Here is a 12,702-nt window from a genome sequence, read left to right on the forward strand (position 1 = left end):
CATTCTGAGGAATGATACATACATTAGTATGTATCCTGACACCATAAACAAGTGTTGTGTGTGTGTGCGCGCGCGCATACTGAGCTTTGGTTAAAAGGCTTTCTTTGCTTTCTGCCAACATTCGACATGATTTCATGGCTAGAAAACCACCCAGCCAGGCCAGAAGTAACATTACCACCGTATCCCACGTGCTTTTGTTTCTAGAAGTGATAAAGCAAATGTTTGGACAGTGCGTTCAGGAGCAGCTGTACATTAGTGTCCCGACATGTTCAAAGATGTGCGTGTGTGAAAACACCTTAAAGAAAAGTTAGGTGTCTTCTTGGAGTTGATTGTTTCTCCCAGAGACAACGTTCGGTCAACTGCTTTAACAAGCTTAGGCAGACAGAAGTACATGTTCTGTACCATTCACGGTGCTTTTAACAAGAGATGTTCTTACGACTTGACTCTCCGGACGCTAACGAGGTTATCGATGTATGACTATTTCCTAAACGGATGTTTGGAAGGTGCAGTTTAATTTAAGATTAAATTGAATGGACAATAGGATAACAAGAAGCTTCGGTTTTTGTTTTGTTTGTATTTTTTTTTTGTGGGGGGGTGTTTCTTTTTCTCTTCCACAGGGTTTCTTTGATATATGCATGGCTGTGTGGTTTTTAAATTTTAGTTAATTTGTATTTATTTAAAATGTGTATTTATTTGTATGTATTTGTATTCATAAACTCATTTAATTTATTTAATTTCGGAAGAGGTCAGTTCTATACTAGACTACGCTGTCTGTGTACACACAGAAAGATAGAGAGTGTGACAGAGAGACAGAGAGTGTATCAGAGAACTGTATTTTAAAATTAAGTTGAAGGGAAAACTATGTCACCAGAAAGTAAAAACAAAGAAGCTTTTTTTTTCTTTTCTCTGTTTCTCTGAAACAAGCATGGCTGTGTGTGTGTGTGTGTGTGTGTGTGTGTGTGTGTGTGTTTAATTTGTGTTTTCAAAGATGCCATGTGGTCAACAGCTGAGCAAATTTAGGAATTTAGCCAAATTAGACTATACCCCTCTTTCCCTCTCTCTCTCCCCAGCCCTGCAAGATTATAAACTTCTGTTTTCAACTCATCATGAGCATACGGATAAAACTATGGGTCAGGCTGGACACACACTAAGAGATTCGCCTGCCTCTGCCTCTCAAGTGCTGGAATTTAAAGTTTACTTTTGTCTCCTTCCCACCGGCGCTTGCTGCGCGGGCTGTGCGCTCTGCTGTGGCCCGAAGCTGGCTGCTGCTGTGTGAGTCAGGTGACCTCGGACGAGTTGCGCTGCCCGCGCTGGCCACTCGCTCAAAGCTCACTCACCCTGCCTGGCCTCTGTCCCCTGGTCATCCTCTGAGGCGCTAGCCGCACCGCCCCCGGCAGGCAGGCAGGCAGGCAGGCAGGCAGGCAGGCAGGCAGGCAGGCAGGCAGGCAGGCAGGCAGGCAGGCAGGCAAGAAGCACCCGCTCCGCCGACCCCACCCCCACCCCCCCAGGCCCCATCGTGGCCGCTGCTGGGTCGTGGACCCCTAGCCAGGCTCGCGGTTCCCTGCTCAGGGCAGTTTGAACTGCTAGCTAGGACTTGGGCTCCTTTGGAGACTCGAGTCAGGCCTGCTTGGCCTGTACAGGCTAACTGCTGGATTGCTGATACTTGGATTGCAGTTCTAACAACGAGCACATCCACTGCTGGTAGATATTTACATTCGCATTCGCTGACCCTCTACCTCTTAACATGCTGCTTCCCGGTCCTCGAACTCCTGATCCACCCGCCATCCCCCCTTCCCGGGACCGGCATCGCTCTGTCACCGTGCCCGGCTGCATCCTTTCAGATTTTCCCAGAGATGATGGGTTGAATGTGAGGACAGTCTGCTTTACCTGGACTAGGAGTCTGCGTTAACAAGCTTAGGCAGAGAGACAAACATGCTTCTTAGGGAACGATTTGTGAACCTCCAAATGCCGAGCACCAATGCAGAGCACAAATGCAGAGACACCCACGCACGCACGCACGCACGCACGCACACACACACACACACACACACACACACACACAGAGAGACAGAGACAGAGATATAGTCGTATTTTATGTGCGTTAGTGTGAAGGTGTCAGATCCCTTGGAACTTGTGAGCTGCCGTGTGGGTCCTGGGAATTGAACCCGGGTCCGCTCGGAAGAGCCGACAGACAGTGCTCTTAAGCACGGAGTCATCTCTCCGGGCCCTGAAAGATGAAACGTTAACCCAAAAGTTTTTCCCTTTCCTTTTCGTCGGGTCGTCTTTCTGCGTTTAAGTGATCGTGTGCGTGCGTGGACCACTTCATCTTCTCCATGTCTAGCGATTGCGAGTTTCATCGAGTTTAGTGATACCTTTTCTTATTTTTTATTTTTTGATTTTTAAAAGATTGATTTATTTTATGCATACGAGTGTTGTATCTGCATTTACATCTGCCAGAAGAGGGAATCGGTTCACCTGATAGATGGTTTGTGAGCCACCATGTGGTCCCAAGAGTCATTTTTTCCCTTTCTTTTTTCATCGTGTCATCTTTCTGTGTAATGGACCGTGTGCGTGGACCCCTTGATCTTCTCCATCTCTAGCGACTGACGTGGAGTTGAGTACTCTAGGCTGCTAGCACCTGTGATGTCTTTTTATTTTTTAATTTTTTTTAAAGATTTATTTACTTTGGGTATACGAGTGTTGTATCTGCATTTATATCTGCCAGAAGAGGGAATCGGTTCACCTTCTAGACGTATCACTTTTCTGTTTTCTTCTCAACTGAGTTCAGAAACGCGGTTCCATATTTTCCTGTACTTAGTTCGCCACGCTGTGCTATGCCTTTCCGTTCTTACCTTGGAGAGACGTTTTATGTGTTCTTCTGTACTATGCCAGATAGATAGATAGATAGATCACTTTTCTGTTTCTTCTCAGCATAGCTCAGAAACACTGTTACATACTTTCCTGGACTTTGTTCGAAACGCTGTGCTTTGACTTTCTGTTCTTACCTTGAAAACACATTCATGCGCTCTTCTCTACTAAGCTAGATATAGCACTTTTCTGCTTTCTCTGTCTGTGAGAGACAGAGAGTTAGCTATATTTTAAGATTAAACAAGGTAACGAGAAATTAAAAGCAAATCAAGCTTCTCTCTCTCTCTCTCTCTCTCTCTCTCTCTCTCTCTCTCTCTCTCTCTCGATAGGGTTTCTTTGTTACAGGCGTGGCTGTCCTGCCACTGGTTCTGGAGACCAGTCTGGCCCTGAAACAAAGATAAGGCCTGCTTCTGCTTTTGTTGTTGCTGTTGTTTGTTTTCAAGCTCTTTGTTTTTTTTTTTTTTTTTTTTTAATTCTAGGCAGTGAAGCAAGGGTGGGGGGAGAGAAGGGAAAGAAAGACACACATCACACACAGAGATCCCCTCTCTCTCTCTCTGTCTCTCTCTCTCTCTCTCTCTCAAACACGCACCACAGAGGAGAGAGAGAGAGAGAGAGAGAGAGAGAGAGAGAGAGAGTCTTTTGTAAATTGAACTAAATATACGATAAAGAGTATAAACCAGAAGAAGAAGAAAAAGATGTCTTCCTGGAATTAGAGAAATACAAGGAAGAGAAGCTGGGTGTGGTGGTGCATTCCTTTAGGCAGGCCCAGCACCCTGAAGGCAGAGGCAGGCAGATCCCTGGGTTTTAAGCCTGCTTTGCAGATGGTATCCTTTCTCGGGAAACCTTGTTTCAAAAAAACTAAGTAACTAAGTAACCGAGTAAGTGCATGAATAAAATAAACGAATCATGAGGAGTGAATGGCGTGGAGCTCTCTTTGTTATTCTCTTTCCTTTTCATCCTGATACGTGGCTGTATTCACTCTGCTTTCACCCAGGAGTGAGTGATTTCATCCATGCAAGACACCTAACAAGTTCACTGAGGTATCCGGACACCCCAAACAAGTGTTTTGTGTGCATACTGAGCTTTGGTTAAAAGGCTCTCTTTGCTTTCTGCCGACATTCAGCGTGATTCATTGCTAGAAAAAAACCACCCACCGTGGCCAGGAGTAACATTGCCACCGTATCCCACGTGCTTTGGTTTCTATAAGTGATAATATAACAAATGTTTGGAAAGTGCGTTCGGGAGCAGCTGTACAATAGTGTACTGACATGTTCAAAGATGTGTGTGTGTGTTTGTGTGTGTGTGTGTGAGTGAAAACACCTTAAAGAAAAGTTAGGTGTCTTCTTGGAGTTGATCGTTTCTCGCAGAAACGTTAACACGCTTAGAAAAGACGAAAGGACATATTCTTTAGCATTCACGGTGCTTTCAACAAGAGATGTTCTCACGACTCTCCGGAAGCTAACGAGGTTATCGATGCGTGAATATTTATTAAACAGATGTTTGGAAAGTGTTCGTGTCCTCTCTCTCTCTCTCTCTCTCTCTCTCTCTCTCTCTCTCTCTCTCAATCTCAATCTCTCTGTCTCTCTCTGTTTCTCTCTATCTGTTTCTCTGTGTATGTGTGTCTGTGAGAGACACAGAGACAGACAGACAAAGAGAGAGAGAGACAGAGAGTCAGAGAACTATAATTTAACATTAAATTGAACGGACAATAAGATAATAAAAAAACTAAAAACAAAGAAGCTCTGGATTTTTTTGGGGGTTTGGGTTTGTTTCTGTTTTTTTTTTTTTTTTTTTTTTTGGTGGGGGGGTTTCTTTTCCTCTTCACACAGGGTTTCCTTGATACATGCATGGCTGTGTGTTTTGTTTTGTTCTTTTCTTTTTTAATTGATTTAATTCGTATTTTATGTGCGTTAGTGTGAGGGTGCCAGATCCCTTGGAACTGGCGTTATAGGCACTTGTGAGCTGCCATGTGGGTCCTGGGAATTGAACCGGGGTCCGTTCGGAGGAGCCGACAGCGCTCTCCAGGAGCCATCTCTCCAGGCCCTGAAAGATGAAACGTTAACCCAAAAGTTTTTCCCTCTCCAGGAGCCATCTCTCCAGGCCCTGAAAGATGAAACGTTAAACCCAAAAGTTTTTCCCTTTCCTTTTCGTCGAGTCGTCTTTCTGCGTTTAAGCGATCGTGTGCGTGGACCACTTCATCTTCTCCATCTCTAGCGATTGCGAGTCTCATCGAGTTTAGTACTCTAGGCTGCTAGCACCCGTGACACCTTTTTTTTTTTTTAATTTTTAAAAGATTGATTTATTTTATGTATACGAGTGTTGTATCTGCATTTACATCTGCCAGAAGAGGGAATCGGTTCACCTGATAGGTGGTTGTGAGCCACCATGTGGTCGTTCGCTGGGAGTTGAACTCATGACCTTTGGAAGAGCTGAGCCATCTCTCCGGCCCCGCATGCATCTGTGATGATAGCTTAGAGTTTGTCCAGGCTCTTATGGCCTTTAGAGCTTTTGCAGTTCCGCTAGGTCTACCCTTTATAGGTTGATCCGTCTTTTCCCCTTGCAGCTTTTAATAGGCTTTCTTGGCTTCTGTAGGTTTACTGTTTTGGCTAGTACAACGCCAAGGGAATTTTCTTTTCTGGTCTAGTCTATTTGGTATTCTGTGTGCTTCTTTTGCTTTGAAAAGCCTCTTCGGTAGGTTAAGGACATTCTCTTCTATAATTTATCTGTTTTTGAAAATATTCTTTGTATTTTTTCAATATCCTTGATTTATTGGCTGTTTCATAACTGGATTTTCTATTTGTTTCCTTGTTTCTTTCTTTCTTTCTTTCTTTCTTTCTTTCTTTCTTCTTTAACATTTTCTTTGAGCAATGTATCTATTCTTTCTATGATATACCTTCAATGCCTGAGATTCTCTAATTCCATCTGTTGTAATCTGTTAGCCAGGTTTGCCTCTGAAGTTTCTATTTGAGTCCCCTACCCTTTTGTTTTGTTTTCCCACTTTCGGAAATTCCCTCGGTTTAGGTTCTCTTTATCTACTCTGTTTTATTTTTCAGGTGTTTGATTCATTTCCCTCCACAGTCTGTGGTTTCACAGATTTCTTGAAAGGCTCTCTTAATGTTCTCTTTTAGGAAGGACCTCTATCATATTTGTAAAGGCTATCTTAAGGAAGGTCTTTCTTCTTGTGCTTCGCTGTTGACGGGCTCTAGCGGAGACATATTGCCCTGGCTGGCATTGGTGGTGTAGGCATCTAGGATTGGGAAGACTGTAATTCTAGGTGGTGCTGATAGCTGATATCTGGTTTTATCTTTGTCGTTTGATCTTTGTTTTCTGTTTTCTCTCTGGCTTTTAGGAGCATGTAGAGGTTGTGTGTCTTCTGGTAGAAAACTGGGTGTAAAAACCAGGTAAAATGAGGCAGAGAGAGAGAGAGAGAGAGAGAGAGAGAGAGAGAGAGAGAGAGACTAGAAAGGCCACAGCAGAACGTCAGATACAGAGCTAGGGATGAGACTGGGGGACTGACTGGACTTGGAGGAATGAGGGGAAGGTGAAGATTTTCAATTAGCCTACTTAATTCCATGGTCTGAGTGTTTCAGTTTGCTATTTAGTGCTTATATATATGAACAGGAAGAAATTATGTATTATTTTGGTCTTCTGTAGTAGTATTAACAAGGCGTGACTGGAGCAAAGCAAGACTTGTTTTACACACACACACACACACACACACACACACACACACACACACACACACATATGTATATATATATATATATGTTAATGAAAGATAAAGCAGGGGGCTGGAGCGATGGCCCAGTGGTTAAGAGCACTGCCTGCTCTTCCACAGGATCCAGGTTCAATTCCCAGCACCCACATGGCAGCTCACAACTGTCTGTAATGCCAGTTCCACGGCATCTGACACCCTCACCCTAATGCACATAAAATAAAAATTAAATAAATTATTAAAAAAAATAGAAAGATAAAGGAGAAACATAGTCTCCTTAAATGGAGACTGTAAGAATGATTGTTTTTAGGAATTTTCTTTTCTGATATGCCCTCCAGCTTACTAGAGGCAACAGACTGGTCGAGGTCACATCTCGTATTGTCTCGACGACCCACCCCAAAGACCACCGAGGAGCCGATTCCGACGACGCAGGCGAAGTAGGGTCTTTTTAATGACCAGCTGGAGCTGGGGGGGGGGGCGCCCCTCACACTCACCGATGCAGCAGTTGAGAGTAGAGCCCCGAGCTCAAGGGGAGGAGGGTTTCTGTTTAGTATTACAGCAAGGTGTGGGAAAATTTTAGGATTGATTGGTACTTACTTAGGCATCATCGGGTGTCCCGGGGAAAATGTTTGTGGGGGGGGGGGGGGCGCCCAGGCAAAACCGTAATTGTTTTACTCATCCTCTTGTAAAGAACACCTGGGTTAAGTCCCAGGTTATTCGCTGAGTAGCCGTTGCTAGGGGTGATGGTTAAATATTACTGGGCTTTCTCCAGGCGAATCCTTGGGCGGGGGAGGACTCCATAGTCTTAGTTTTGGAATCGGTGACCTATGGCCTAGTTCCCGCTCTGCCTCCCAAGTGCTGGAATTCAGTTTTGTTGGTTTGTTTGTTTGTTTTTGTGTGGTGTGTGTGTTTTCTGTGCAGTCAAGGCCTTCTCTGTGTAGTCCTGGTGAACTCACACTGGAGACCGGGCTGGGCCTTTCGTCTTTTTTTTTTTTCCCCCTTTCCTGTTTTTCTTTTATTCTTTTTAAAGACAGGGAGTTGTTTTTCTTTTCTTGCACTAAGGGTACTGTGTAGATTAGGAGTTGCACGCACGCGCATATTCGGTCCAGATCCTGGTCCCGTGGGTGGGCAGGCTAGTCAACCTAGAACGAAAATGGGCCTTGGAGAGTATGGCACATGGCTGCCGCCATAGTGGCGGAGGTCAGGATCCGTGACGGCTGCCGTCTTCGTGGACAATCGTGAAACAGGAGATTACGTGGTTCCCCGCTCAGGGTAGTTCAACTCTACCCGGGACTTGGGAGACTTGAGCCCGATAATCCGGTTTAATCTTAACGGGGCCTGCTTAGTCACATTGTTACGTGATTGGAATCACATTAGATTTGGTTTAATTTTATCTGGTAGCCAGCAAGCCTCAGCGATCTGGACACATGAGGGGAAAGGGAAGCCCTGGCCTAGGGTGCTTCAAAGGCCCCTGGGCACCATCCTTTCGGTACCACATAAACAAACGTGGGGGTGCTGGCCATGCCTGTGATCCCAGCACCCGGGAGCTGGAAAGAGAAGGATCCGAAGAACATCTCCGGCAACATCGCAAGTAATAGTCATCCTGGACAAAAAGAGACCTTCCTCTGAAGTAGTTACTTTTTATTTTTTCTTTATTAATTTTTTTTTTTTCCCCTGACAAACGTGCGAACGTGTAAAACCAAGCAAAATATAAAGCGAAGTCCTGGAGATAAAACAAAACAAAACAAAAAAACAAAAACGGAAATTTTAATTACTCCACTACTATTTTAATCAGCTCTAACTGTGTATTTAGTCCGAGAATGAACAACGGAGGTGGGGGGGGGGGGGGGAAGCTTGTGGCGGTGGTGGCGGCCACAAGCGGCGGCGAGGCGGTTTGGTTTGGTGTGTTTGTTTTGTAAAAGGAGGCCTAACTGGCATGGAACTGAGGCCGCCTCTTCTTACCTCCCCCACATCGAGGTGGGATGTCACCTTCCCCTAATTGTGCCAGTCACAGACTTGCCGCTTTTACTGGAAACCCCTCCCCCCCCCCCCCCCCCCCCCCTTAGAGACCGAGCGTAAGATTTCGCCTTGTTTGCACAGCTTCCCGTCCTACTTTCGTTTTGGCTGCCTGAGGGATCCGCCCGAGGAGAACAGCCCGCGTTTGCTTTGTTCGGGCGGGACAACGGCCACCGTTTGTGTCACTCTGGTGGTGGGTACAGCTGCTCTGCTGTGCTTCTGCTGTGCTTGCGTGTCCGCCAGAGCTAGGCAGGACCCCACCGGAGCCCCGGAGTGCTGGCTGTGCGGCTAGTGAGCGATCTGTGAGTGTGTTGCTGCTGCCTTGGACGATCGAGATGGTGGTCGGGTGACACCTAGCGGTGACAATTTTCTGTAACGCGCCCGGTTCCCGGTGGATGACAAGGACAGCAGATTGCCTGCTACGAGCCAGACAGGGTGACGAGAGCCCCGGCGAGCAGGCGGCTGCGTCCCGGGGGTTGTGTCGTGTTTCAGAACGCTCTGAGTATACAGTGTTGGACCCGGAGAGTACTGGCGGAGGTGACAGGTGACAGTGGTGTCCCAAAGCGAGTATGTGGGGAGGGAGGCTTAGGCAGGTCGACCAGAAGGCTTATAGCTGTCGCCTCCGGGGCGACCCAGGCTCGTTTTTGAATTGGAGAGCCTGGCGGCCGGCCTCTGGATCCCAGGAGCGAGAGGATGCTGTGTCTCCGGCCTAACTGGACGACTGTCCCCGGCCCGACTCTGACTCCGCGGAGCCTCGGAGTCCCCCCCCCCCCCCTTCCGCCTTCTCTCCAAGAGTCCTCCGTCCCCAGCGGAGGGACTCTGGACCCCGTGCCCGAGAGGATGCTGTGTCTCCGGCCTAACTGGACGACTGTCCCCGGCCCGACTCTTGACTCCGCGGAGCCTCGGAGTCCCCCCCCCCACCTTCCGCCTTCTCTCCAAGAGTCCTCCGTCCCCAGCGGAGGGACTCTGGACCCCGTGCCCGAGAGGATGCTGTGTCTCCGGCCTAACTGGACGACTGTCCCCGGCCCGACTCTTGACTCCGCGGAGCCTCGGAGTCCCCCCCCCCCCCTTCCGCCTTCTCTCCAAGAGTCCTCCGTCCCCAGCGGAGGGACTCTGGACCCCGTGCCCGAGAGGATGCTGTGTCTCCGGCCTAACTGGACGACTGTCCCCGTCCCGACTCCGAATCCGCGGAGCCTCGGAGCCCCTCCCCCCCCCCCCCCCCCCCGCCTCCTTTACTCTACGAGCGCTGCGTTCCCGGCGTCCTGTAGGTCCCTTGCTGGGTGCTTGTCTTTCAGTCATGTTCCTCTCGCTCTCAAGTTTATGAGGTCGACCAGTTGTTCCTTTGAGGTCCGGTTCTCTTGTTTATGGGGACATTTTGGGGACATTTCAACGGGCATGACCTCCAGGAATTCCCTTTGGTTCGTGACTTACTCCCCGTCTCTTTGGCTCATGACTTATGTCTTTGTGATCTGTCCATCTTGTACCTGGAGATATATGCTGACACGCTGTCCTTTGGTCATACTCTTGTAAAGGACGATGGCCTTCTCGGGTTGCTGTCTTCCCCCAAGGCTGCTGGGTTGTTTTGTCTCTTGCTCTCTGGGGCATTGCAGTTTCCTGAGGCCGCCTGGGCGACTCGTCACTGGCTGCCGTTTGCTGTGTTTGCGTGTCAGGCTTTTCCCGCTGTCGTGGTTGTCGTCGCCCTTTACCGTTTGGAGTGGCTGGGCCTGTGGGCCAGGGGGACTGATGGCTTTTGTGTGGCCCCCCTCGGTGCTTTTTTTTTTTTTTTTTTTTTTTTTTTTTCTCTCCCTGCAGAGTTCCCGAATCTCTTGTGGGCTATGTCGATTGGTGGCCCGTTCCCCACTGCCACTGTGCCTCCCGAGTGCACTTTTTTTTTTTTTTTTTTTAATTTTTCTTTTTTTTTTTTTTCTTCCTCTGCCAAATCTGCCCGCTGGGTTCCCGAGTCTCTGTGGGCTGTGCTGCTGGTTTGTGGCCCGGTCTCCTCTGCCACTGTGCCTCCCGAGTGCACTTTTTTTTTTTTTTTTTTTTTTTTTTGGTGGCAGCTTCCCCGGCCACCTCTGGTGTGCTCTTCCCCCGTACGTACGCTCGCTTGTTGGCTTTGCCCGTGTGTGATCCTCGGTCGTTGCCTTCCCGAAGGCGGCTTTGCTCTGTTTCCAACCCCTCTCTCGTTCCTGGTTGATCGATGTGGTTCTCTCGTGCCGTCTTCGGGCCGGGGCCTAAGCCGCGCCAGGCGAGGGACGGACATTCATGGCGAATGGCCATTCATTGTGAATGGCGCCCGCTCCTCTCGTTCTGCCAGCGGGCCCTTCGTCTCTCCTCCCCACCCGCCCGTGGTGGTGTGTGGAAGGCAAGGGTGCGGTTGCCCGGCCTGAGCCCCGTGCCCGCGCACTCGTTGCTGCAGTGCGTGGGGCTCCGTGTGGGTTCGTTTTGCCCGTGTGGCCCCTTGAGCCCCCTTCCCCGGGCCGGGGGAGGGTGGCTCATCTGCGGCGTCGCGTGCCGCTCCCGGTCGGTGTGCGCGCGCCTCGTTCTTTGCGATCCTCGCGGTGCCCCTGGAGCGTCCCAGGACTTCGAGGTGCCCGCTTCTGAGCGGCGGTGGCGTTTCCCGTTCCCTCTGGCGCCTCCTGTGCTCGGCTTTGCTTGCTTGCGGCGTGCGTGGCTTGTTCCCGTTGTTTGCCGTCCCTCTTGTGGGTCCGTGCCCGCTCCGCTGGTGCGGGAGACACGGTAGAGGAGAAGGAGGAGGGGGGGTCGAGTGTAATGACCCAAAGGCCGGTGAGAGGCTCCTTGGGGTGCCCGTTTCCGAGAGGGGGGGCCCCTCGTCGGGTGAGCGTCCACCGCGTCGTTGCGTGCCGTGTGCCCTCGGCGTGTCCCGGGAGGCGGGCCATAACGCAGACCCCCCGCGTGCGTGTCTTCCCCCCCGTTGCTCGACGGAGGTCGAGTTGTGTGAGCGTCACGCCCGCACGCACGTCGTTTCTCCGGCTGGCCGCGGCCGGGGGTGCTTGGTCGGGTTGGGTATGCCCCGCCCTCGGTGAGAAAGCGTTCCTTCTCTAGCTATCCGGGGAGAAGAAAGGGCGTGTGCTGTGTTCCGGTGGGGCTTCTCCCGAATGGCCTCCGGCCGGCTGCCCGCCCTGACCGCCTTTCTGTGCGCGTAGCTTCGGCCTGGCCTCCGGCTTCTTCCGGGGGCTTTGTTCTCTCGCCTACCGCGGCCCGCGCCTCCTCGCTCCGAGTCCGGGGAGGGATCACGCGGGGCAAGAGCTCGGCGTCATGCCGGCGTCGCGGAGTGTTGGGTTCTCGTGGCGGAGGTTGGCGGTAGCGGTGGTGGAAGGGCCGCGTGTGCACCCCCGCGCGCGCGCGGTCTGCCCCATCCCATCCCCGTGGGGCGCCGCGGGACGGGTAGCGGAAGGGCGGTGGTGGGCTCCCGGTCCCACCCGTCCCTGTTCCCCTGCCCCCACCCCGTGGCCGCCCGCCGCGTGCGGCCCTCCCGTGCGCGTCCCCGTCTTTGCCGTTCCCGCGACTTGGACGTTGCCGCGCGTGGTGCGTGCGTTGTGGTCTGTTCGTGTGGCGGGGCGTCGTCCCGCTCGCCCCCCCTCCTCGGCAGCGTTCCCACGGTTGGGGGAGCGCGGGTGACCTTTCCCCCCTCCGGGGGATCCGGGGTCGTCCGGGTCTCGGCGGTGTATCGATCTCTCTCTCGGGGGCGGCCTTTTGGAGACGGCGGTCGGCCGCGTCCGGCTCGTCGTCGGACGTCGGGGGGGTCCCGTTCCCGCTCGAGGGGCCCTCGGCGGCGGTGGCGTCGGCGTTCGGCAGCCTCTCGCGTTGCGTCTCCCCGGGGCTCCCCGTTGGGGGGGGCCGTCGTCGTTTCTGGGGTCGACTCGGTTCGGCGCCGCGGGTGTGGCGGGACCGCTCCCGGAGTGTGAGCGGTGTGATTCCCGTCCGTTTTCGCCCCCCGGTGTTCGGCCGGTCGCCGCCAGGGCGGGGGCGGCCTCTCTCTCGGTGCGTGCTCGGGTGAGGGGGCCCGTTCCCGTCGTCGCCCCCGCCGTCGCCGGCATCTCGTCCTTGCCGTGTCGTTCCCCCTCCCCGCCCGCCGCTGC

At 51.4% G+C, this 12,702-nt stretch overlaps 1 protein-coding gene across 1 annotated transcript in view; it reads right to left on the reverse strand.

Annotated features, from left to right (window-relative positions):
* Positions 1–10,879: 10,879 nt before the first annotated feature.
* The window catches only part of LOC132652018 (collagen alpha-1(III) chain-like), a 3,048-nt gene continuing 1,225 nt past the window's right edge, over positions 10,880–12,702 (reverse strand). Inside the window, exons 2-3 of the mRNA XM_060376888.1 lie at positions 11,816–12,702; positions 10,880–11,665 (exon numbers count right to left, since the gene is read on the reverse strand). The exon at positions 11,816–12,702 is cut by the window's right edge and continues 622 nt beyond it. Coding sequence (XP_060232871.1) covers positions 10,880–11,665; positions 11,816–12,702 — 1,673 coding nt within the window. The remainder of the gene's footprint in view (positions 11,666–11,815) is intronic.

Source organism: Meriones unguiculatus, unplaced genomic scaffold, assembly GCF_030254825.1.
Source record: "Meriones unguiculatus strain TT.TT164.6M unplaced genomic scaffold, Bangor_MerUng_6.1 ChrUnknown_unordered_Scaffold_174, whole genome shotgun sequence".
Classification (NCBI taxonomy): Eukaryota; Metazoa; Chordata; class Mammalia; order Rodentia; family Muridae; genus Meriones; species Meriones unguiculatus.